Source organism: Salmo salar, chromosome 02, assembly GCF_965601325.2.
Source record: "Salmo salar chromosome 02, fSalSal1, whole genome shotgun sequence".
Classification (NCBI taxonomy): Eukaryota; Metazoa; Chordata; class Actinopteri; order Salmoniformes; family Salmonidae; genus Salmo; species Salmo salar.
In genome coordinates this window covers 49,261,681-49,286,364 of record NC_138292.1, presented here as the reverse complement: position 1 = coordinate 49,286,364, position 24,684 = coordinate 49,261,681, and the positions used below count along the sequence as shown (strand labels likewise).

Here is a 24,684-nt window from a genome sequence, read left to right as displayed (position 1 = left end):
AGATGACCTGGAGCCAGTGGGTTTGGCGACGAGTATGAAGCGAGGGCCAGCCAATGAGAGCGTACAGGTCGCAGTGGTGGGTAGTATATGGGGCTTTGGTGACAAAACGGATGGCACTGTGGTAGACTCGCACAAATGCGACCAGTTATTTTTTGTATTTGCATTTAATTTCTTTCACTACCAAATGTGAGTGAACTGCTGGCACTTTAGAGCCCACTGAATGTCCATCTTATGTTCGCTAATGTTAGCTTGAAACAATTAGTGTTTACCTTTCCACAACACACACAGTCGAAAAGGGTTTTGTCCATGTGTTTACGCACAGCTGACAGTCGGCAAACTCAGCATCACAACAAACAGGAGGAGGGCAGACAAAGGGTAGCTACGTCGAATAATGATGTATTAATTTCCATGTCCGTTGACACAAACTCCGTACATGTCTGTGTGTTGCAGCTCAAGAATCGGGATGTTAGATTTACTCAATGGATTAATTTTTTATTAAAATGTAATTAAAAAATATATATATTTAAAAAAATCAGGCCCTATTCAATTCTGCGTACTTTCAACTGCGTACCAAGGGCGTAACCAGACTTTTTTTGGGGGGGGGAACTTTTTGGGCCTAGAAAATTTGGATAGGCATTTTTTTTCTACTTATTTTATTTTGCGACGTATAGTGCATAGTACTTGGAGCAACCTCGTTACATATACAAATAATTACCTATCCCAGCATATTAAAATAAGACAGTACTTTACTACCAGTTGCCAACTTGCCAACAACATAAAACTCATCTTCAGATGCACTTTAATCTCGATGGGCAAACAAGCCTATATTTGATGTTACAATTTATACCACAGTGGGCAGTAGTACTATAAAATGGTACCTTACCTTTAGTAGACGTATCATAAAGCGTGACCACCTACATCACAAGGCGCAGATGGCTAGGCTTTAAGTTGAATATGGTGATGATTTCATCATAATCCAATGTATCTGTCAGTTCACGCTCAAAAGACAGCAAACTGAAGTGGTTCAGCCGGGTGCTTGTCATTGATGTGTGAAGACGATGTCATTGATGTCATTGATGTGTGAAGACGATGTCATTGATGTTCATTGATGTTTTTATCCTAGTTGTTGTTGAGAAAAGTCTCTCCACACTGCAGGATGTCATTGGAAGTGTGACAATGATCTTAACAGAGAGTTTATATTAGGGAAAATATAATCAGGGCAGCTGTTAAGTACACTCATTATGGAGGAAAAGTCACTCTTTCCCATGTTCATTTTGTGACTCAACTGCTGAATAAAAACAGTGAATTCAGCATCCTCAATTGATATTTCATAATGATCGCATGTGGTCTTCAGTTGCTCTTTAAGGCCGTAGGTTTGGGATTCTTTGGAAAAGGAGGCTGCCGCTTGCATGATCCCGTATGTGTCTTGAAATCTTGAGTTCAACTCAGTAATCTGTCTGTCTAGAATATTGTTCCAAAGTTGCCTTAGGTCACTGTCACTCTTGATTCTGGATGTTTTCCCTAATGAAGTTGTGACTACACTATCTGCCAATTTTACAGGCAGTTTTCACTGCTGTGATGCACTCACATCCCAATTACTAATATCATGCTTAATCATCATCTCTTCAGTTAGCTTGAGAACTTTATCAAAGTCTCCCCCTGAGTTTTCTCTGAGCGTAGAAAAGCTGCTATTGAGAATTTCACTTAAAACAATACAGTCCGTCACAGATAATGTAGAGCTTTGTAATCCCTTTGTAGCAAAATCACTAGTGTCAAACAATTTACTAAACATGACTAACAGGAATAAAAACTACTTGTTCTGGATTTGTTGTAAGAGGGCATCGGCTCCTAATTTAGTTTGTCCACAAGCCTCTGAAAACTCTGCAAGAACCTCTAAAATGACATCTAGCAGTAACAGCACTTTACTCACAGACCCTGATTTTGAACTCCAACGTACATCCGTGGATCTTTCTAGCTCGATACATGGTCTATCGGGATGCAACTCTTTCTGTACTTCTATGAATCGAGCATGTGTCGTGGACGAATCAGAATTAGTTGGGTAACATAGATAATTAAGATGTTTTATTAGTATAATATGCTTATTTGAGGTACTTGTCATTAGAAAGTGTCCATTGGACTCTGGTGTCTTTTCAGTTGCACGTCTACCTTAGCTGGGGCTCAGACACTTGGGGCCCAGAGAGGGGAGAGGTCAGATTTGTCTTCATATGTGAATGTGTCTTTACTTATTCTTAAACCATGTGAAGGGATGGCGTGATTAATGGGGAACCAATGACTTGTCTCCACAATGTCTGTGAGCAAGTCACTTCCTCCTTTTCTTTATTGTGGGGAGGTTTATGGCAGTAAATGGACCCTTGTATGTCCTCTCTTAGATCTCGCACTTATCCTGTGATAATATATGGCCTAGAGGCTCACTCCCCAGTGAGCCTGTCCAGGAGTAGGGTCAAGAGGGGGTTTGCTTGAGATGGGAGTATCTAGAGTTGACAATTGATATATGCCATTGGATGAAATGGTGTTTTTGTTCAATACCGTACCAGGGAGGGACAGTTCTAAGGGGACCAGATACTGGTCTATATAATGAACCCTGTTGACATAGCAGTTACTGTCTGATGTGTTTTATGGATATCTGTCATACAAAACTTAACCTTTGTGAACTGTTACTAAGTATCTGTGGTTTGTCAATGTTCGTTGAAGGGGGTGTATCGTTGCTATAAAAGATCCCTGTAGCCATTGAGTAATCACCTTCCTGGTTCATTCGAGAGAGTGCATTATTGAAGGTCAAGTACTTTTGCAAAAGTATCTTAAGTATTAAAGATGTAGTTTAACTCGGACTGTGTGTGTTTGTAACTCCTCATTTGGTAATGCGGAAATTAGCCACCACACATGTCTGTGGGATCCACTCATAAATGTTTGCAGCTGGTTTACTGTATCAAAAAAAGTACTGACATGTCCCGACACATTTGTCATGATGCATAGAACTAAATTCAAAACGGTGGGAGTAGCAATGCACATAGACCACTTGCTTAAATGTTTGCTTTAGTAGGACATGTACCCCTCCTCTGTTCCCTGACTGACGTGCCATCGTAACAAAAACCCACACACAGAGTGGGATCCAACTCCAGGGGTTGCAACACTTAACTTCTATGGGCTACGTGGGACGCTGTTCTGACGTCCCACCTGCGGGACACAGCCAGTAAAATATCAGGGCGGCAAATTCAAAAACAACAAAATGTCACAATTCAACTTTCTCACACATACAACTATTTTACACCATTTTAAAGATACACTTCTCCTTGATGTAACCACATTGTCTGATTTCAAAAAGGCTTTACAGCGAAAGCAAAACATTAGATTATGTTAGGAGAGTACATAGACAAAAATAATCACACAGCCATTTTCCAAGCAAGGACATGTGTCAATAAAACCCAAAACACAGCTAAATGAAGCACTAACCTTTGACAATCTTCATCAGATGACACTCCTAGGACATTATGTTACACAATACATGTATGTTTTGTTCGATAAAGTTCATATTTATATCCACTTATCCAAAGGCATAACGCGCGAGCTCGGAACCAGAGACGAAAAGTCAAAAATGTTCCATTACCGTACTTAGAAGCATGTCAAACGCTGTTTAAAATCAATCTTTATGGTATTTCTAACGTAAAATTGCGATAATATTCCAACCGGACAATAGCATATTCATTCAAGAAGAAAAAGAAGGAACGGCGCGCTCGTGTGACTGCACATATCCAATCCCTTTGTTGCCAGGCAGTCCACTTAGAAACTGAGCTCGATTTTGTATTTCCACTCGTTCAATTTGCCTAGAAAGGAATCTGTGAAAATGTCACCCTAAACATTGTTTCAACGAGTCAAATTACGTTCGTATGTATTCCTCAGAGATACTAGAACATAACAAGACTTCACTATATCATTAGGGGTGTAGTATATTCTATAGGACACCATATTTGGTCAGAGAGCGACGCCTTCATGGCACGACAATTAACTTTGTCAAATAAGCACCAATCGGGGTCAAACAAAGCTAGCTAGATAGCCAAAGAGCTGGGCTTTATGGGAGTATCCGGAAACCCTGTGTCTGTCGCAAAATGTAGGTGCTAACCGTTTGCGACAGCATACCTTTTCCTTTTGGACAAAAATTCTAAGAATATTCAGAGTTATGAAGTTATGAAAACTGGTTGTTTTGCAAATGTTGAACTTATAATATGGCTACTAATACTGGCTACTAATACTGGAAAAGCTAAATCAAAGTATACATATGTGATGATAGTCTTGCAGAAAAATGTAATATGAATGCAACTGTCTCCACGATTTGCCCATATGTAGCTGGGTGACTTCACCCTAAATGTCATGGAGAATGCTCATACTTCAAGTTATCCGTCTGAAACTTTGTACATACACTGCTTCCATCTTGTGGGCACCATCGGAATTACCAGAGGGCTGGCTTGAACTGGGTCCTTTCTCTTGCATTTCAAAGATGGTGGTAGAAAAAAACCAGTTGTTTTTTTCTTTGTATTTTCTTCTACCAGATCTATCGTGTTATATTCTCCTACATTCCACAAGCTTCAAAGTGTTTCCTTTCAAATGGTACCAAGAATATGCATATCCTTGCTTCATGAAGTTAGATTTGGTATGTCATTTTAGGCGAAAATTGAAAAAAGGGGGGCTATCCCTAAGAAGTTTTAATTAAAGGAACTATCTCCATACGTTAGGTTAGGACGCCGAGGATGAGAACACGTTGGTATTTCGGGTACTGGTTTCCTGCAGTTATGTTATTAACGACCGTGAGGGTATGTGTTCGGCAGGCAGATGCAGGAACGCCTCGAAATGCTGGCTGCAGTTGCACACCATTGCGTTTTTTTGGCGGAAGGCAAAGATGGCCACATCGCTTGTTGAGCATTTATCTAGCAAGAAAATAATATAAGCTTGTCGTTAATTGTGAAGCAAAGGACTAGTCTGGCAGTCGCATACAACGAACGATTTTATATACATATGTGTGTGAGACACAGTCAGAAGCTGTCTGTCTAGCTACATTTTGGTGGCGTGTCGATGGCTAGATAACTAACGTTAGTATGAATGGGAACGCGGTCGCTGTTTTGGCTGCAATGAGCTTGATACTTGGCTAAATAAATTGCTAGAAGAATAGTGATAGTTAGCTAACGTTAACTGGTTTGCTTGCATGGTCGCTTAATTATCTCGTAGCTAGCAGAAACATTCGATTAACGTTAGATAAATAACTAACGTTAGCCAGCCCCACCGGGCGTTAGTAAGCTAACGTAAACAGCTACTGTTGCTAGTTAACTAACTTAATTTGATCACCGGACCCTTTTACATTATGAAAAACTGTGAGTACCAGCAAATTGACCCACGGGGACTTTCAACACCCTCGTCAACGCAACCCTATACCGAAAATAATGTGCAGAGGCCTCGGAGAAAATGGGAAGTATTTCCAGGGAAAAATCGCTTTTATTGCGATGGACGGATTATTCTGGCCAGACAAAGTGGTATCCTGCCTCTGACACTCGGCCTTATCATTGTCACAAGTGGCCTTTTCTTTGCATTCGAGTAAGTGGCTATTCATCATAATATTGCTTCGCTTTTGTTTAACTTGACGTTACCAGTCTAGACAGCCATCTAACGTTAGTTGCATAGCTATCTAGGTAGTTAACATTACTTCGTTGAGTAGGCTTCCTCAGTTATTCATAGTTGCTGACTAGTTAACTAACAGTGACGCTCAGGGCCATACATACCTACCTAAAAATCTCTGTTTTTGCTTTTGTTTATTTTGTCTATTTGAATTGAGCTTGTCTCTGGTTCATGTAGATTTTAGAGTTGTACAGTAGGCCTATTAGAATGGGTGTCTCAACCACTCAAGGCCAGGGACAGACAAGCTCTCATATCCACTCTTGTCCTCTTGCAGTTGCCCATTCCTGGTGACTCACCTGACCGTCTGCATACCTGTGATTGGTGGAGTGTTGTTTGTGTTTGTGGTCACCTCCCTACTGCAGACCAGCTTTACAGACCCTGGAATCCTGCCTAGGACGCTGCCAGATGAGGCTGCAGACATTGAGAAGCAGATAGGTAAGATAGACTTAGGATATAGTGTAACAGACTGGGGTGATGGCTGGAGAGCTAGACCAGCTGGGGTATATCTGGGGTCAACTGTTTCAGTGGCGGTCATAGTACAGATAAATATCCTTCAGCAGCATGTGTATTCAGTTAAGATTTTCTTTCATATGTGATCTTGTTGATGTCAACAACATGATTGTATTGATGTCAAAGAATCGATCCCTCCCTCTAACCCTCCACTGATCCAAGACACCTCAGGTTCCTCCACGTACCACCCCCCTCCGCGCACCAAAGAAATCCTCATTAACCAGCAGGTGGTGAAGCTTAAGTATTGCTTCACCTGCAAGATGTTCCGCCCTCCTCGGACCTCACACTGCAGCATGTGTGACAACTGTGTGGGTAAGGACTGTATGGGTAGTGACTGTTGTTCAAAGTGTCCAAATATGCCATATCCCAATTTTTTGTAATGTTCTGCCCTCCAGAGCGGTTCGATCACCATTGCCCGTGGGTGGGGAACTGTGTGGGCAAGCGCAACTACCGCTTCTTCTACAGCTTCATAGTCTCTCTCTCCTTCCACACCACCTTCATTTTCGGTTGTGTCGTCACACACCTCACGCTACGTATGTATGCTCACTCGCAAACAAACACGAATGCACTTTGTTGTTTCCTTCCCTGCTGTTCCGTGACAATGTTGACTGTGGAGTGTTAGTATTGGGTTGCTGACTTTTTACCTTCTTGTTTTTCAGGATCCCAAGGAGGGAATGGCTTAGTTCTGGCCTTACAGGAGAATCCTGCCAGATATCCTTTTCACACCAAACATTCTCTCTATCTCATCACAATCCCTATAGTGGCATAGATGCCTACGCTGCTGCTCTTGCTCTTAGCCCAGAGATAAAAGTTGACAAGCATTTAGTTCCTGGTTCTAAGACTTTGGCCTAAGCCCACTCATTCCTAATAGGATCAGTTCCCTGTAGTCCATTCTTCACACACTGGCAATGGTGTAAGCCTGTGGCTTTTAGACAGATGGCATAACTTCAGAAGCAGGTGTGCACCCTAATGTTGTCACTCTGGCTGGCTAGACTCATTATGTGGTTTACAATAATGGGTTTTGTGATTTCTTCTAAACCCAGAACAGTTAGTAATATGGTATAATTGCAGTTCAGGTAAACCAGTAGTTAGGCCTTCATGGCTCTAATATTGTGATTCTGATTGTGATTCCCTAAGATTCACACAATAAGGCCTTCTGATGATCATGTAGCTCTTGTTATTGATAGTCATTGTTGATAACCCTTGCTAGTATATGTTGAAGCCTTGACAAGCCCTCTCACTGTGGTTGAACTAGTTATTTGCTTCTTCTCCATTTGGTCTATTCTGGGGCTTTCAGGTTTCCATACATACTTGGTGGCCTTCAACCTCACAACAAATGAAGATGTAAGTACCAACCATAGATCTTGAAAATAGTAGATAGTGATAGCGCTGACATCATCCACGTATTCCTATAGAAAACTCCAGATGGCGTATGAGGCCAGAACTATTTGAAGCGCCCCATATTCCTGATTGGCACCAAAAATCGCTAAGGATCATGGTCAACGTAGTTGTTTTCATCCTACCTGATAGTCAACAAGGAGCCTTGTCATAGCCTGCCGGCCTGTGAATGGTCTGTTAGCACGTGGTCCTGTGTGACGACAAATGTAGTAGTCAGAATGGATCCCTATTTAATACAATATCTCGATTTGTAGCTAACTTAAAAATAATTCAGTGGGGATCGAACTTGATCATGCTAAACACATTTTAAAGTCCAAAACTTCTGTCTAAAAAAGTTTTTGGCCTGTTTTGGCGATGGTAATTTACATAGGTTTTCTAGGGAAGACCAGGGCTTTTGGCACTGCTAGGTTGCTACTCAGGACAGAACTCATTACTGCATTGGAGAAATTAGAGGCTTCACAAGTAACTGAAGATTAGCTACCTATAATAAACTCAGCAAAAAAAGAAACATCCTCTCACTGTCAACTGTGTTTATTTTCAGCAAACTTATCATGTGTAAATATTTGTATGAACATAAGATTCAACAACTGAGACACAAACTGAACAAGTTCCACAGACATGTGACTAAAAGATATGGAAGAATGTGTCCCTGAACAAAGGGGGGGTCAAAATCAAAAGTAACAGTCAGTAGCTGGTGTGGCCACCAGCTGCATTAAGTACTGCAGTGCATCTCCTCCTCATGGACTGCACAAGATTTGCCAGTTCTTGCTGTGAGATGTCACCTCACTCTTCCACCACCAAGGCACCTGCAAGTTCCTGGACATTTCTGGGGGGAATGGCCCTAGCCCTCACCCTCCGATCCAACAGGTCCCAGACGTGCTCAATGGGATTGAGATCTGGGCTCTTTGCTGGTCATGGCAGAACATTGACATTCCTATCTTGCAGGAAATCACGCACAGAACAAGTAGTATGGCTTGCGGCATTGTCATACTGGAGGGTCATGTCAGGATGAGCCTGAAGGAAGGGTACCACATGAGGGAGGAGGATGTCTTCCCTGTAACGCACAGCGTTGAGATTGCCTGCAATGACAACAAGCTCAGTCCGATGATGCTGTGACACACCGCCCCAGACCACGGACCCTCCACCTCCAAATCGATCCTGCTCCAGAGTACAGGCCTCGGTGTAACGCTCATTCCTTTGACGATAAACGTGAATCTGACCATCACCCCTGGTGAGACAAAACCGCGACTCATCAGTGAAGAGCACTTTTTGCCAGTCCTGTCTGGTTCAGCGACGGTGGGTTTGTGCCCATAGGCGATGTTGTTGCCGGTGATGTCTGGTGAGGACCTGCCTTACAACAGGCCTACAAGCCCTCAGTCCAGCCTCTCTCAGGCTATTGCGGACAGTCTGAGCACTGATGGAGGGATTGTGCGTTCCTGGTGTAACTCGGCAGTTGTTGTTGCCATTCTGTACCTGTCCCGCAGGTGTGATGTTTGGATGTACCTATCCTGTGCAGGTGTTGTTACACGTGGTCTACCACTGCGAGGACGATCAGCTCTCCGTCCTCTCCCTGTAGCACTGTCTTAGGCGTCTCACAGTACGGACATTGCAATTTATTGCCCTGGCCACATCTGCAGTCCTCATGCCTCCTTGCATCATGCTTTAGGCACGTTCACGCAGATGAGCAGGGACCCTGGGCATCTTTTGGTGTTTTTCAGAGTCAGTAGAAAGGCCTCTTTAGTGTCCTATGTTTTCATAACTGTGACCTTAATTGCCTACCGTCTGTAAGCTGTTAGTGTCTTAACGACCGTTCCACTGGTGCATGTTCATTAATTGTTTATGGTTCATTGAACAAGCATGGAAAACAGTGTTTAAACCGTTTACAATGAAGATCTATGAAGTTAATTCGTAACAATCCAGATATCTTTGAAAGACAGGGTCCTGAAAAAGGGACGTTTTATTTTTTTGCTGACTTTATATTTTCTTTAGAACACTACACATACTTTTTTTTGAGGATTGTTTCTAAAATGTTATTGAACAGATGGTGAGAGAGACAGAGGTTGAAGATAAGAGTGGTTGGGTGAAAGGGCAGGTGGACAGATTTCAATCTATTCAGACACGGTAGACATTGTGCCGGAAGAAGCAGTATTCCTGCTAGACCACCAAGGCCGCACTAGACATTCTAATCACCTAAATATACAGTACTTGAATGTTTGATCCTGCTTGGTCTCCAGACTGCTTCTTAACTTTGTCTTTCCTGTGCAGATAAAAGGTTCCTGGTCGAGTAAAAGAGGTGCAGAGGACTCTGGGAATCCCTACACTTACGACAACATCTTTACCAACTGCTGTGCAACACTGTGTGGGCCCATGCCCCCCAGGTCAGTATGTATGGCTAAACCCCCACATCAGTCAAAGTTGCTACTGTCATATGAAATGTATCTCAGTTCACCCTTCGTTAAACTTGGCTCCCAACTTTGGGTTCCCGAGTGGCGCAGCGGTCTAAGGCACTGCATCTCAGTGCAAAAGGCGTCACTACAGTCCCTGGTTTGAATCCAGGCTGTATCACATCCGCCTGTGATTGGGAGGCCCATAGGGCGGCGCAGAAACGGTGCAGCGTCGTCCAGGTTTGGCCGGGGTAGGCCGTCATTGTAAAAAATTGTTCTTAAGTCCCACCTGCGGGACATAGCCAGTGAAATATCAGGGCGGCAAATTCAAAAACAACAAAATGTCATAATTCAACTTTCTCAAACATACAACTATTTTACACCATTTTAAAGATAAACTTCTCATTAATCTAACCACATTGTCCGATTTCAAAAAGGCTTTACAGCGAAAGCAAAACATTAGATTATGTTAGGAGAGTACATAGACAAAAATAATCACACAGCCATTTTCCAAGCAAGGACATGTGTCAATAAAACCCAAAACACAGCTAAATGAAGCACTAACCTTTGACGATCTTCATCAGATGACACTCCTAGGACATTATGTTACACAATACATGTATGTTTTGTTCGATAAAGTTCATATTTATATCCAAAAACAGCATTTTACATTGGCGCGTGATGTTCAGAAAATGTATTCCCACCAAAACCTTCGGTGAATGTGCACATCAATTTACAAAAATACTCATCGTAAACATTGACAAAATATATAACAATTATTTTAAGAATTCTAGATAGACTACCCCTGGATGCAACCGCTGTGTCAGATTTTAAAATAGCTTTACGGAGAAAGCACATTTTTCAATTGCCTGCACCCGTAATGGTTCAGCGGTCAAACGACCTCCACTCATCACTGTCAAACGCTCCCTGAAACATTTCAACGAGCAAGCCTTTCTAATCGACCTGGCCCTGGTATCCTGGAAGGATATTGACCTCATACCTTCAGTAGAGGATGCCTGGTTATTTTTTTAAAATGCCTTCCTCACCATCTTAAATAAGCATGCCCCTTTCAAGAAATTTAGAACCAGGAACAGATATAGCCCTTGGTTCTCCCCAGACCTGACTGCCCTTAACCAACACAAAAATATCCTGTGGCGTTCTGCATTAGCATTGAACTGCCCCCGCGATATGCAACTTTTCAGAGAAGTTAGAAACCAATACACACAGGCAGTTGGAAACACCAAGGCTAGCTTTTTCAAACAGAAATTTGCTTCCTGCAACTCAAACTCTAAAAAGTTCTGGGACACTGTAAAGTCCATGGAGAATAAGAACACCTCCTCCCAACTGCCCACTGCACTGAGGATAGGAAACTCTGTCACCACCGATAAGCCCACTATAATTGAGAATTTCAATAAGCATTTTTCTTCGGCTGGCCATGCTTTCCACCTAACTACCCCTACTGCATTCAACAGCACTGCACCCCCCACAGCTACTCGCCCAAGCCTCCCCCATTTCTCCTTCTTCCAAATCCATTCAGCTCATGTTCTGAAAGAGCTGCAAAATCTGGACCCCTACAAATCAGCTGAGCTTGACAATCTGGACCCTTTCTTTCTAAAATTATTGCAACCCCTATTACTAGCTTGTTCAACCTCTTTCGTGTCGTCTGAGATTCCCATAGATTGGAAAGCAGCTGCTGTCATCCCCCTCTTCAAAGGAGGTGACACTCTTGACCCAAATTGCTACAGACCTATATCCATCCTACCCTGCCTTTCTAAGGTCTTCGAAAGCCAAGTCAACAAACAGATTACCGACCATTTCGAATCCCACCGCACCCTCTCCGCTATGCAATCTGGTTTCAGAGCTGGTCATGGGTGCACCTCAGCCACGCTCAAGGTCCTAAACGACATCGTAACCGCCATCGATAAGAAACAATACTGTGCTGCCGTATTCATTGACCTGGCCAAAGGTTTTAACTCTGTTAATCACCACATCCTCATCGGCAGACTCGGTAGCCTTGGTTTCTCAAACGATTGCGTCGCCTGGTTCACCAACTACTTCTCTGATAGAGTTCAGTGTGTCAAATCGGAGGGCCTGCTGTCCGGACCTCTGGCAGTCTCTATGGGGGTACCACAGGGTTCAATTCTTGGGCCAACTCTTTTCTCTGTATACATCAATGATGTCGCTCTTGCTGCTGGTGAATCTCTGATCCACCTCTACGCAGACGACACCATTCTGTATACTTCTGGCCCTTCTTTGGACACTGTGTTAACAACCCTCCAGCTTCAATGCCATACAACTCTCCTTCCGTGGTCTCCAACTGCTCCTAAATACAAGTAAAACTAAATGCATGCTCTTCAACCGATCGCTGCCTGCACCTGCCCGCCTGTCCAGCATCACTTCTCTGGACGGTTCTGACTTAGAATTTGTGGACAACTACAAATACCTAGGTGTCTGGTTAGACTGTAAACTCTCCTTCCAGACTCACATCCATCATCTCCAATCCAAAGTTAAATCTAGAATTGGCTTCCTATTTCGCAACAAAGCATCCTTCACTCATGCTGCCAAACATACCCTCGTAAAACTGACCATCCTACCAATCCTCGACTTCGGCGATGTCATTTACAAAATAGCCTCCAATACTCTACTCAACAAACTGGATGCAGTCTATCACAGTGCCATCCGTTTTGTCACCAAAGCCCCATATACTACCCACCACTGCGACCTGTATGTTCTCGTTGGCTGGCCTTCGCTTCATAATCGTCGCCAAACACATTGGCTCCAGGTCATCTACAAGACCCAGCTAGGTAAAGTCCCCCCTTATCTCCGCTCACTGGTCACCATAGCAGCACCCACCTGTAGCACGCGCTCCAGCAGGTATATCTCTCTGGTCACCCCTAAAGCCAACTCCTCCTTTGGTCGTCTCTCCTTCCAGTTCTCTGCTGCCAATGACTGGAACGAACTACAAAAATCTCTGAAACTGGAAACACTTATCTCCCTCACTAGCTTTAAGCACCAGCTATCAGAGCAGCTCCCAGATCACTGCACCTGTACATAGCCCATCTATAATTTAGCCCAAACTACTACCTCTTCCCCTACTGTATTTATTTATTTTAGTTATTATTTTGCTCCTTTGCACCATATTATTTATATTGTAACTTTGAACTTTCTTCAAATTATAAATCTACCATTCCAGTGTTTTACTTGTATACTTTATTTACTTTGCCACCATGGCCTTTTTTGCCTTTACCTCCCTTATCTCACATCATTTGCTCACATTGTATATAGTCTTATTTTTGTCTACTGTATCATTGATTGTATGTTGTTTTACTCCATGTGTAACTCTGTGTTTTTCTATGTTGTCGAACTGCTTTGCTTTATCTTGGCCAGGTCGCAATTGTAAATGAGAACTTGTTCTCAACTTGCCTACCTGGTTAAATAAAGGTGAAATAAATACAATTTAAAAAAAATATTCTGAGTACATAGCTCAGCCATCACGGTGAGCTATTCAGACACCCGCCAAGTTCGGGGCAACCTAAACTCAGAATTAGTATTAGAAATATGCTCTTACCTTTGCTGATCTTTGTCAGAATGCACTCCCAGGACTGCTACTTCCACAAGAAATGTTGTTTTTGTTCGAAATAATCCATATTTATGTACAAATACCTCCGTTTTGTTCATGCGTACAGATCACTTATCCAAAGGCATAACGCGCGAGTGCGGAACGAGAGACGAAAAGTAAAAATGTTCCATTACCGTACTTGGAAGCATGTCAAATGCTGTTTAAAATCAATCTTTATGGTATTTTTTACGTAAAATTGCGATAATATTCCAACCGGACAATAGCATATTCATTCAAGAAGAAAAAGGAGGGGCGCGCTCGCGGGACCGCGCATATCCATCCCTTTGTTGCCAGGCAGACCACTCAGTAACTGAGCTCCTATTATCTGCCCAGTGACAGGAAAATGCTCAAACCACTTTCTGAAGGCTTTAGACAGCCAATGGTAGCCTTAGGAAGTGCAACGTCACCCCACAGACACTGTAGCTTTGATTAGAGAATCAAATGAAGAACTACAATTCTCAGACTCTTCACTTCCTGCTTGGATTTTTCTCAGGTTTTTGCCTGCCATATGAGTTCTGTTATACTCACAAACACCATTCACACAGTTTTAGAAACTTCAGAGTGTTTTCTATCCAAATCGACTAATAATATGCATATTCTAGTTTCTGGGCCAGAGTAGTAATCTGTTTAAATTGGGTACGTTTTTCATCCGGCCGTGAAAATACTGCCCCCTAGCCCAGACAGGTTAACTGATTTGCCATGTTAAATAAAAATAAATAAATACCTCAAGGATTCAACTTGCAATCAAAGAAATGGCCTCTTGGGTATTGAAATTGTCTAACATTCTCTTTTCCTCTCATGTCTTTCAGTCTAATTGACAGAAGAGGCTTTTTGCCCCCTGAAAACATTCCACCTGCTGTTGCAGTGGACATGGGGCGGCCCCCTTTCCTGGCCAAGAATGACACGAACATGGTAGGGCCACCATCTTGTGGCTACATGTCCTGAATGTGCTGTAGCTCAAAAGTCTTCACCTTGACCCTTGGAGAATCTCAATTGTATTCTCCTCGTGTCCTCTCACCTTCTTCTGGAGAGAGGACGCGAGGAGTATGCATTTGAGATTCTGTGCCTGTCCTGCATGAGCCCACTATATCCCCTTCGTACCCCCCCCCCCTTCCCCAAACGTACTTACCATAGTATGTTACATGTTGTGTCATAAGAGGGAGGATGGTGCACATTCTATTCTTATAATGCACATTAGGGATAGGACACTGCATCCATGAACATTACGTCTTGCTTTTAGTGTTTTTTTTGTATTTATTTTTTTACCTGATTTTTAAATAATTGTTATTTGCCTGAATCGGAAATACCTCTTAGGGGTACCCCTATGTTTTTTGTTGTTGCAAGTTTGTTTAGTTGAAAGGTTTCCACACTCGTGTTTATTGCACCTGTGTGTACCAGGCTATAAGTGTAGATATCCACAATGGAAATTAAATGGCTGAGGTTTGTAGAAGCTAATTTCTTGCAATAGAGATGCTTTCAGCAAACGGTTGAAAGTTTAGGTTTACATGGGTGAACTCTGGGTTTACATAGATTTTTTTTAATTAAGTACTTTATCACCAGTCATATTGTATTCACTTACAGGCAGGTCTTTGAAAATTCAGATCATTTTGTATTGTTGCATCATGTTCATCTAATTTGTCTTGATTATTTATTTTATTTAACCTTTATTTTACTAAGCAAGTCAGTTAAGAACAAATTCTTATTTACAATGATGGCCTACCCCGGCAAAATCCTAACCCGGATGACACTGGGCCAATTGTGCGCCTCCCTATGGGACTCCCAATCACGGCCGGTTGTGATAAAGCCTGGAATCGAACCAGGGTCTGTAGTGACGCCTCTAGCACTGAGATGCAGTGCCTTAGACCGCTGCGCCACTTAAGAGCAGCGGTATTGTTTGGACTCCCAAAAACAATATTTGGGGTGTCCAATCAAAAACTCATCTTTTGACCAATTGGTAAAATAACCAATGGTCCAAACCTTATGTCTCTGTCATAACTCCAATACGTTTTGAACGAATTTTCACCCTGTAGGATAGTCAAAATTAGCGGGACTAAATCAGTAGAGTCCAGAGAAAAAAAAGTTGTCTGAAATAGTGCTGTGGCAGTCATGAAATTCTGTCAGCTGGTGATTGTCATGCAAATAACTGCCTGTTTTACTGTAATTGACCAGTTTTAATTAAAATCAACACTTTTAGCATCTCCTGGCTTCCATGCATAGCCTACAAGCAACTGATGCAGACCCATGGAACATCTACATTTTAAAAAGTCTAATAAATTCATAGCCTACACCAGCGCAATAAATCCATCTTAGACAGGTCTGAAAAAAAGTAGCCTATTTCAGAAAAACAGAATGGCGTATTCTGAATTGTCCTCATCTTAGGCTATGCTATATGGCTGTGGGCTACACTAGTTCATTTAGCAGACACGATTTCCTTAGAATTCCGTGGCATTATTTTATAGTATGAATACAATTGAACATAGCTGAATAAAATTGAAAGGATATTTCGAGGGAGTGCGCTTATGTGGCTATTCTGTGTTGAGCAGTTAACAAAGAAACAGGTCCTCCTATATGCTTAATTTACAGTTATTTATGCAACTATTGGTTGCGATCCCTGGTGAGTGCGCACGGTGCATATTCACTATTTATCCTTGTTGGGTCAGTGCTACTTTAATGTTATGGCTACGCAATCTACTCATCAACCTATTATTTGTAATGTATCATACATAAGTTTGCAAATGCGATGATGCATGGAATGCTTTATTATAAAGGTGTATTTTTTTTTTAAAGGTCAAAATTAGCTTCCTCAAACTTAACTCACGTGCCGCCTATGTACGCTAGGTTGTGTGCTTAATTTTAATAATTGAGCAATAAATATAGTAGCACAAGAAGCTGGGATCCTCTTTCAAATAGTGGCCAGTCATAACTCTTATAAGAACACGTTTCACTAAGCTCTGTAGGCTATGTGCTCTCTAAACGTGTTCCAGGGGTCCTAGGCCTATAGTTTACATTTGGAGTTATTTGGCCACTTTAGTTAACCTCTCTGGGAAATGTGGGACGCTAGCGTCCCACCCGCGGGACACACTATTCAACAGCCAGTGAAATAGCAGGGCGCCAAATTCAAAACACAAAAAATCTCATAATTCAAATTTCTCTAACTATTTTTACACCATTTTAAAGATAAACTTCTCGTTAATCCAACCACATTGTCCGATTTCAAAAAGGCTTTACGGCGAAAGCATAGCATTAGATTATGTTAGGACAGCACCTAGACAAGAAAAACCACACAGCCATTTTCCAAGCAAGGAGAGGCGTCACAAAAAATCAAAAATACAGCTAAAATTAATCACTAACCTTTGATCTTCATCAGATGCCATTTAAACGACTTCATGTTACACAATACATGTATGTTTTGCTCGATAAAGTTCATATTTATATCCAAAAACCCCATTTTACATTGCCGTGTAATGTAAAGAAACTTTACAGCGAAAGCACACTTTGCAATAATCTGAGTACAGCGCTCAGAGACGAAACCAAACCCGCCATTTTGTGGAGTCAACAAAACTCCGAAATAACATAAATATTCACTTACCTTTGATGATCTTCATCGGAATGCACTCCCAGGAATCCCAGTTCCCAAATAAATGTTCATTTGTTTCGATAAAGTCCATATATATGTCCAAATACCTCCTTTTTGTTCACGCGTTTGGTAGAGTACTCCAAATGCACTGTGCTCGCGCAGTTAAGTTCAGACGAAAAGTCAAAAAAGTTATATTACAGTTCGTAGAAACATGTCAAACGATGTATAGAATCAATCTTTAGGATGTTTTTATCATAAATCTTCCATAATATTCCAACCGGACGATTCCTTTGTCTTCAAAAAAGATAAGGAACACAGCTAACTCTCACGGGAGCGCGTGCCACTGAGCTCATGTAATTTTCTCAGTCATCTGACTCCAGGACCTCTTATTCTCTCCCCATTCACAGTAGAAGCATGAAACGACGTTCTAAAGACTGTTGACATCTAGTGGAAGTGCAAAATGACCCCACAGACACTGTATACTGGATAGGGAATCACTTGAAAAATTACAAACCTCAGATTTCCAAACTTCCTGGTTGGATTTTTCTCAGGTTTTTGCCTGCCATATGAGTTCTGTTATACTCACAGACATCATTCAAACAGTTTTAGAAACGTCAGAGTGTTTTCTATCCAAATCTACTAATAATATGCGTATCCTACCTTCTGAGCCCGAGTAGCAGGCAGTTTAATTTGGGCACGTCATTCATCTGAATTTCCGAATACTACCCCCTGTCACTAAAAAGTTAAAAACCATATCTAAACATGTAGGCCTATGGACTAGGCTACATGATGTGTGTGACTGATTTGAAAAAGTTGCTGTTTCTTGCCTTACTGCACATGCTGGGCATCATTCACAAGTGATAATATTGTCACTTATCAGACTATTCTTAATTTAATCTTGTCTTTACATATTGTTAGGTTCTAAATGAACCTAGTAAAACTCAGACGATTAGTAAAGCTTAAACCAAGCTTAGAGTAGCAACTGTGCTGTACTTTATCCATTTATAGACAATTTGTCTTACTGTGGGTTGATGAACATCAAGGTTTTTAGAGAGTTTTGTAACCCTTTCCAGCTTTATGCAAGTCAACAATTCTTAATCTTAGGTCTTCTGAGATCTCTTTTGTTCGAGGTATGGTTCACATCAGGCAATGCTTCGTGTGAATAGCAAACTCACATTTTGTGAGGTTTTTATATTGTAGGGCAGCTCTAACCAACATCTCTAATCTCGTCTCATTGATTAGACTCCAGGTTAGCTGACTCATGACTCCAATTATCTTTTGGAGAAGCCTAGGGTTTCACATACTTTTTCCAACCTACACTGTAAATGATGTATTCAATAGACAATAAAAGTAAAAATGTTATTAGTTTAAGCACACTGTTTGTATGTTGTGAATTAGAGGTACATCAGATCACATTTTAGACCAATTTATGCAGAAATCCAGGTAATTCCAAAGGGTTCACATATTTTTCTTGCGACTGTACATAATCTATGCACTTAAATAGCAAATGGAGGACGCTTTTCCTGTGTTTCATTTTCATTTCCGACAGGTAGGCTATACTCCTGTTGCAAAACACTGTGCTTAATATTAGGAAAGTTTAGAAGTAAATATAGTAGGCCTAGCCTATAGAACGCTGATGGGATCCTTTTTAAGAGTCCATCAAAACTCAGTTTTCTCGCGCAATTGCATAGCCTATAGAAATGTTGCACAACATGAGCTCATGGGCTCTCATGAAGTGTTTGATTAGATCTTCCATTATATTTGCGTTAATGTCAGAGTGATTAGAGGGACAATAGATCGCTGGGTACCTGGCCGTTAGCGACTGGCCGTTAGCGAGTTTGGTAGGCTATTAATGACCATCAGCAGCATCAGAGCGCAGTTTTGGAGAAGCCTAGTTACCGTGACTGAACGGTCAAGTGGAATTTGACTGCAGTCATGACACATGACCGCCGGTGTGGCAGTATTACGGTAACCGTAACAGCCCTAGTCTCAAAACAAGGAAAATAGCACTGCGTCAGCTAGGCTGGATGCTGTGCAAAAATTAAGGCTACTTGACAGGCTTACCATTGGACCATCATCTTCTCAAATCCGGAGGACATAAAACAATATAGAGGTAAAATATATGGCGATTTTGAGACATGACATAGAGTTGTCATATTTTAGTACATGCTGTCATATTTTAGTACATGCTGTTCATATTACTGCAAAGTTATTTTTCGAAGAGACTGTGAAATGTCAATGGAGCAATGTGCGTACTGCAAGCTCTTATTTTCAAAGCCTTGTCATGCTAATTTACCTATTTGCGGCCCGCGGAAACAACTTGTAAGACAACGGCCCAAAAATGTAAAATCCTTAAGTTTTGTTGAAAGCTGCACCGCTCTGTCAACTGAGCTCAGTGCTAATCAGATGCATTAGCTCACGAAATCTGACTTTTTAGATATAATGTGAGTGATATGTTAGGGAAAGACCCCAGTGAAAGATTCGGAACATGAAAAATCATATTTGTCTTGGTAAAATAGATTTTATTACATAATGAAGTGAAATGTCATAACCAAAGTGTGTTTTCACCCACTCTGGGCAGAGTGGGTGAAAACACCCCACTAAATTATATATTTTTATCCTATAATATGAAGCATTGTAGAGGCATAATTATAAAGTGTTCCCATCTTAAATATGTATTTTTAAGGTTGGCCTCTGTAAGTTTCCTTCATCTTGGCTTAGTAATGATCTTTACCTGTTTTATTCAATGATTTTCTGTTTTTAATCTTTCAGTAACTCCATATTACCATCAGTTTATCCTGCAGTCCTGAGGCCTTTTTCCCTTAGTAGCTTTTTACAATTTGAGTGATTCTCCTTTTTATACCAGAACTAAACTGACAATCTCTGTGCTCCACAATGTGTAACACTTTTAACTCCCAGTTTTGTGATGTGTCCCTCCCACCCCACTATAGGAGGAGAATTGTCAGGGTTTTGCTCTGTCCTGCACAGCCTGAAGGGTAACTTCCGCATGTAGACGGTCGATGGTAAGAGTAGGGCTCAAGCTCCAACCCATCACCACACGTTTATTTTTGCTGTCATCTGTTCAGTTTGCATGTTCATGTGTGGCTGCTGTCATAGGTAACTGTGAAATTACATCACCATTTGTGAGAAATATCTGTTGGCATACTGGCTCATCACCCATCCAATTTTAGGGTTTTAATTTCAGTTAGTACATTGTATTCATCACTCAGTAGAACAAGTGACTCTCACTAGGGCAAGTGGAAAGGTGTTGTGAATTGAGCCATGGTATGTTGTGGGGCATCATGATGTGCCTTACCTCTGGAGCTGCATGCCACTCTGCCACTATTTGAGCCATAACTTATTCTTCATCTCCCTCTTCATTAATCTCTATTTTTCTCTCAGCCCTTTCTAGGCATGTGGATGTCATGTTGATGACTTGATGTAGAACACAGAGCTTAGAACAACTGTAGCATCATATTCTCAAACTTGGGCCGTTCCTATTATCAATCATTGTCTCTTATGCCCTGGGGCAGCTGAGCAGATGTGGTGAGGTCAGATTACAGTAGCCTTAATCCTAAACACTCATCTGTTTGTCTCTTATCCAGTTTGATAATTTAAGGTACTTACCCATATGCAATTGGGGGGGGAAGTATCATATAACCCAGTGTAATGAGGATATGGCATGATGGTGTACTGACGAACACACCCTATTCTTATTTACTGTACTTTTGATTGTATTTATTCAGTAGGAATGGTGTCACTAGAAGCATAAATACAATGGACAGGATAAACTTAATGTCACAGTAGCCAAACTAAAGTAGCCTAACTGTAACTCATGTTTCTCGAATGACATTCTACCCCCTACTACTACAGTATTGCCTTCCTTGCTGTTGTAAATAATAGCTCATTTCCCTGGTATAAACGAGCCTATCTTGTCAACCCCGGTGACCCAAGGGGAACCATACACTTTGTCCTGTCCTACATATCCTCACTCCCCTAACAGGAGGGAAGGGAAGCGTCCCCAAGCTTTGTATCTAATCGTCTCTTTTGTCTTTGTTCCTCCCTGTCCTGTGCTAACAGGATTGCCGCCAACAACTCACGCTTTCTCCACAATGCCATGCTGTCGCACCTAACCTGGTCATTGCTCTTACGTTAATCTCACTGTGCCGCTCCAAACAAATGCTTGTTTTCAGCTCCTGTGCATTTCCCTTCATTAACCATGTTCTGCCATACCATTGCTGTCAGTCTCTCACTTCATATCCCTTCGTTTTTTTCCTTCTCTTGCATTTCCTTTTCTCACTTTTCCCTTTTTCTTGACTTCTCTGCCTTCCTCCTTTCTTCACACAGTGCACTCAGAGAACTAAGGACCTTCTGGAGAGGGTGATCCGCTCTTCTGAGCTCCAGGGCCTGTGGCCCCCTGGCACCCCCAAGACTGCCCCTGGCCAGGAATTGAGAGCCAGACCAGAGTCTAGGTCCCCAGCCCCCTCCTCCTCCGCTGGGCTTCCCCCCTCGAGCTGCTCAGGGTCTGCTGATGGACCTCTCCCCACTGGCTGTTCTGGGTCCGCCAATGGGTGTCCCCCCACGGGCTGCTCTGATTCTGCCAATGGGCATCCCCCCACAGGGTGCTCAGGGCGCCAGGCCCCGTCCATGGAATGTCCCCCTGTGAACAGCAGCAAGAGACCCTCAATGCACTCCAACAACCCGGCCTTCCGCCTGGCCAGTCCCTCTCTCTCCTTCACCCACAATACCGTCATCCTGGGAGACGCTCCTGACATGGGCTTCATCCCACTGCACTGAGCGGACTCAGTGGCTCCAGTAGGACTGCTTCAGAGAACATTCCCCTTCCACACAGCTCCCTGGAACTCATTAGTGGCTACACTGCCATTCATCTTTGTAAGGGCTTTTTTTTTTTTTTTAACCATTAACTTTTTCATGGAACTTACTGCGTCGTCTTCTAAACTCAGGACTTAAGCCAGTGTTTTCCCCTGTCCTATTGGTGATGAATTAGCTGGTAAACATTATTTTCATAGAATGTTTTATTCCTCAAAGGAACGGTCTCCTACTGGCAGCAAGTTAAACTTGGTAACACTAACAAGCACAGATTTTATACAAGTTTTATACACACTGATTCATAGAACATTTGTTTCACGAAGCTTCAAGCCATATGTACTCACTTGGCTGGTGTTCCAACATAGTAACTAAGTAAGCAGCCTCTTTGCCTTTTATGTACTCTGTTGTATTACCTCTTATGCAAATCATTCATACACTTATGGCAGAATAGGGGTGTGTGAGAGGGCTTTTGTTAGTGGATAAGTAGGTTTTGGGCTACCTGGCTTCCTATGCTCTTGGTCTTAGCTGTAATGAAAACACCCAAGGTCTCCCAGTGTAAAAGGGCTCTTTGAAGTTCCACTCCCTCGTTCTACTCTACTGGCTTTTGGATCGGCCATGTTGTGGATATTGTTACGTATGTTTAGTCCTTGGCTGCAGTTGAGACAGTGACTAATTTAGATTGGATGAGACAAGAGCTATTGTCTGTAGTGGGCTGTTTCCCAAGGTTGCTGATGACTGACATCTAATCTGTTGGACCTCTTTTTGTTATTTTTCTTCTACTTAGGCTCAAAGTGTTCAGATTGATTGTTGGATTTAAACTCAGTGAGAAATAAATATACAAAAACGAGTGTGTTTAAGAGAGAGTGTCAGTGAGGCAGAGGGAGGGTGTAAATGTGATAGTGAATGTATTCTGTGTTTGAACTGACTGGTACTAGCCTTTGACTGTCCAAGCTAAATGAACATGTGCATTTTTGATTGTCCTTTTGAATGTTCCTTTTACATGTATTGTAATTTAAGCACTGATCCAAATACAGATCCACTACTGCCTGCTGAGTTTCTTGTGTTTTGGAGGCCAGTTAATACATTTTGACACAATGTTAACTGTTCAATTAACTTGCTAAGGATATTGAAATGTGATGCCTGGTTCCCTCTTTTTCCTCATGTATTATTACTGTAATGGCACATGTTTTATTGTAGAGAAGTAAGGTACAGATTAATAATGTGATGTGTAACGGTTTGCACCATGTTTGAAGCACATAATTTCTAGAAGTGTAAGATAATACCGCTTGCAGGCAATGCCTTGAAGTGACCTTTGCCTGTGCTGCTAGTGGCATGAAACCATATATCCCTTGGACTGGTCGTTTATCATAGACTACTATCTGTAACGTGACATTAAACTGAAGGTAATGCTGTTGGCCACAAGGGGGTGTTATTTTTTTCCACATAACACCATTATTACGTTCTAGGTACATTTTTATAGACTGTAGCGCAATTGGGGTAGGTCCATTGATGCCTACTTTTCCTTCAATATACTTAAATGAACTGTGTGCGTAGTTGTGGAGGACCGCTGTGTGATATCAACCATTTGTGTATTCGTTCATTTGAAACCTCTTATAACTAGGTCAGTTGTATCAAAGATGTTCAGCGCTCCTACAACTGTTATGACTATAAGCTGTGCTTGTACTATTATGGGCTGTTTGATTTGGTTGTGTAGTCTGTAGATCATTCCAGTGATGATTAAATGGAGGAACTGTACCATTGCTCATTAAAATTCATTAGCTTTCTACTGTTTTTTTTCCCCTTCCTCAGAGGAGTCTCGTTCAGATCGTTTTCCACTTCAGTTGTCATTTGAGAGGTTTTGCAGTAGCAACACTGACATGACAATTCTACTCAGTGGAGGCTGGTGGGAGGCACGATAGGAGGACAGGCTCATTGTAATGGCTGGAATGGAATGGTATCAAACGTATGGAAACCATGTTTGACTTCATTTTTTTTATTCCATTCAAGTTGTTACAATGAGCTTGTTGTCCTTTAGCTCCTCCCACCAGCCTCCACTGTTTCTACTGTATACCCAGGCTTTCTATGAGCACACAGAATCTCTGTGACCAATTGGGTCAGACCACAATGCTCCCCAGCTGGCACATGGCCACTTTTAATTAAATAATCGGAAGGTTCCCTCATGAAGAACACACAATGAGAAAGTGTGTGATAACTACATGTGCTTGCTTGAGGAACATCCAATAATGAAAAGGGTCTTGTGCATGTGTGATACCCTGGCCTGACCACAGACTACCAAGTCTCCTGACAGTTTGTGGGTGTATGTTTATGAAACAGGTACAAAGATATATATGTATGTGTGTATATATACACTGCTCAAAAAAATAAAGGGAACACTTAGACAACACAATGTAACTCTTAAGTCAATCACACTTCTGTGAAATCAAACTGTCCACTTAGGAAGCAACACTGATTGACAAATTTCACATGCTGTTGTGCAAATGGAATAGACAACAGGTGGAAATTATAGGCAATTAGCAAGACACCCCCAATAAAGGAGTGGTTCTGCAGGTGGGGACCACAGACCACTTCTCAGTTCCTATGCTTCCTGGCTGATGTTTTGGTCACTTTTGAATGCTGACGGTGCTTTCACTCTAGTGGTAGCATGAGACGGAGTCTACAACCCA

At 41.9% G+C, this 24,684-nt stretch overlaps 1 protein-coding gene across 2 annotated transcripts; it reads left to right on the top strand.

The window, feature by feature from the left end:
* The first annotated feature begins 4,497 nt into the window (after positions 1-4,497).
* Positions 4,498-23,784, top strand: zdhhc18a (zDHHC palmitoyltransferase 18a). Of its 2 annotated transcripts, XM_014169766.3 has the most exons (10): positions 4,499-5,601; positions 5,957-6,117; positions 6,355-6,504; positions 6,588-6,725; positions 6,852-6,903; positions 7,434-7,536; positions 9,856-9,968; positions 14,403-14,505; positions 20,122-20,193; positions 21,518-21,786. In XM_014169766.3, exons 1-9 carry the CDS (start codon positions 5,372-5,374, stop codon positions 20,161-20,163), a joined length of 1,092 nt encoding a protein of 363 aa, XP_014025241.1. In that variant the 5' UTR covers positions 4,499-5,371; the 3' UTR covers positions 20,164-20,193; positions 21,518-21,786. The 2 variants fall into 2 exon arrangements, with proteins under 2 accessions (XP_014025233.1, XP_014025241.1); XM_014169758.3 differs by lacking the exon at positions 20,122-20,193 and having other exon boundaries at positions 4,498-5,601; positions 21,518-23,784.
* Positions 23,785-24,684: the final 900 nt, after the last annotated feature.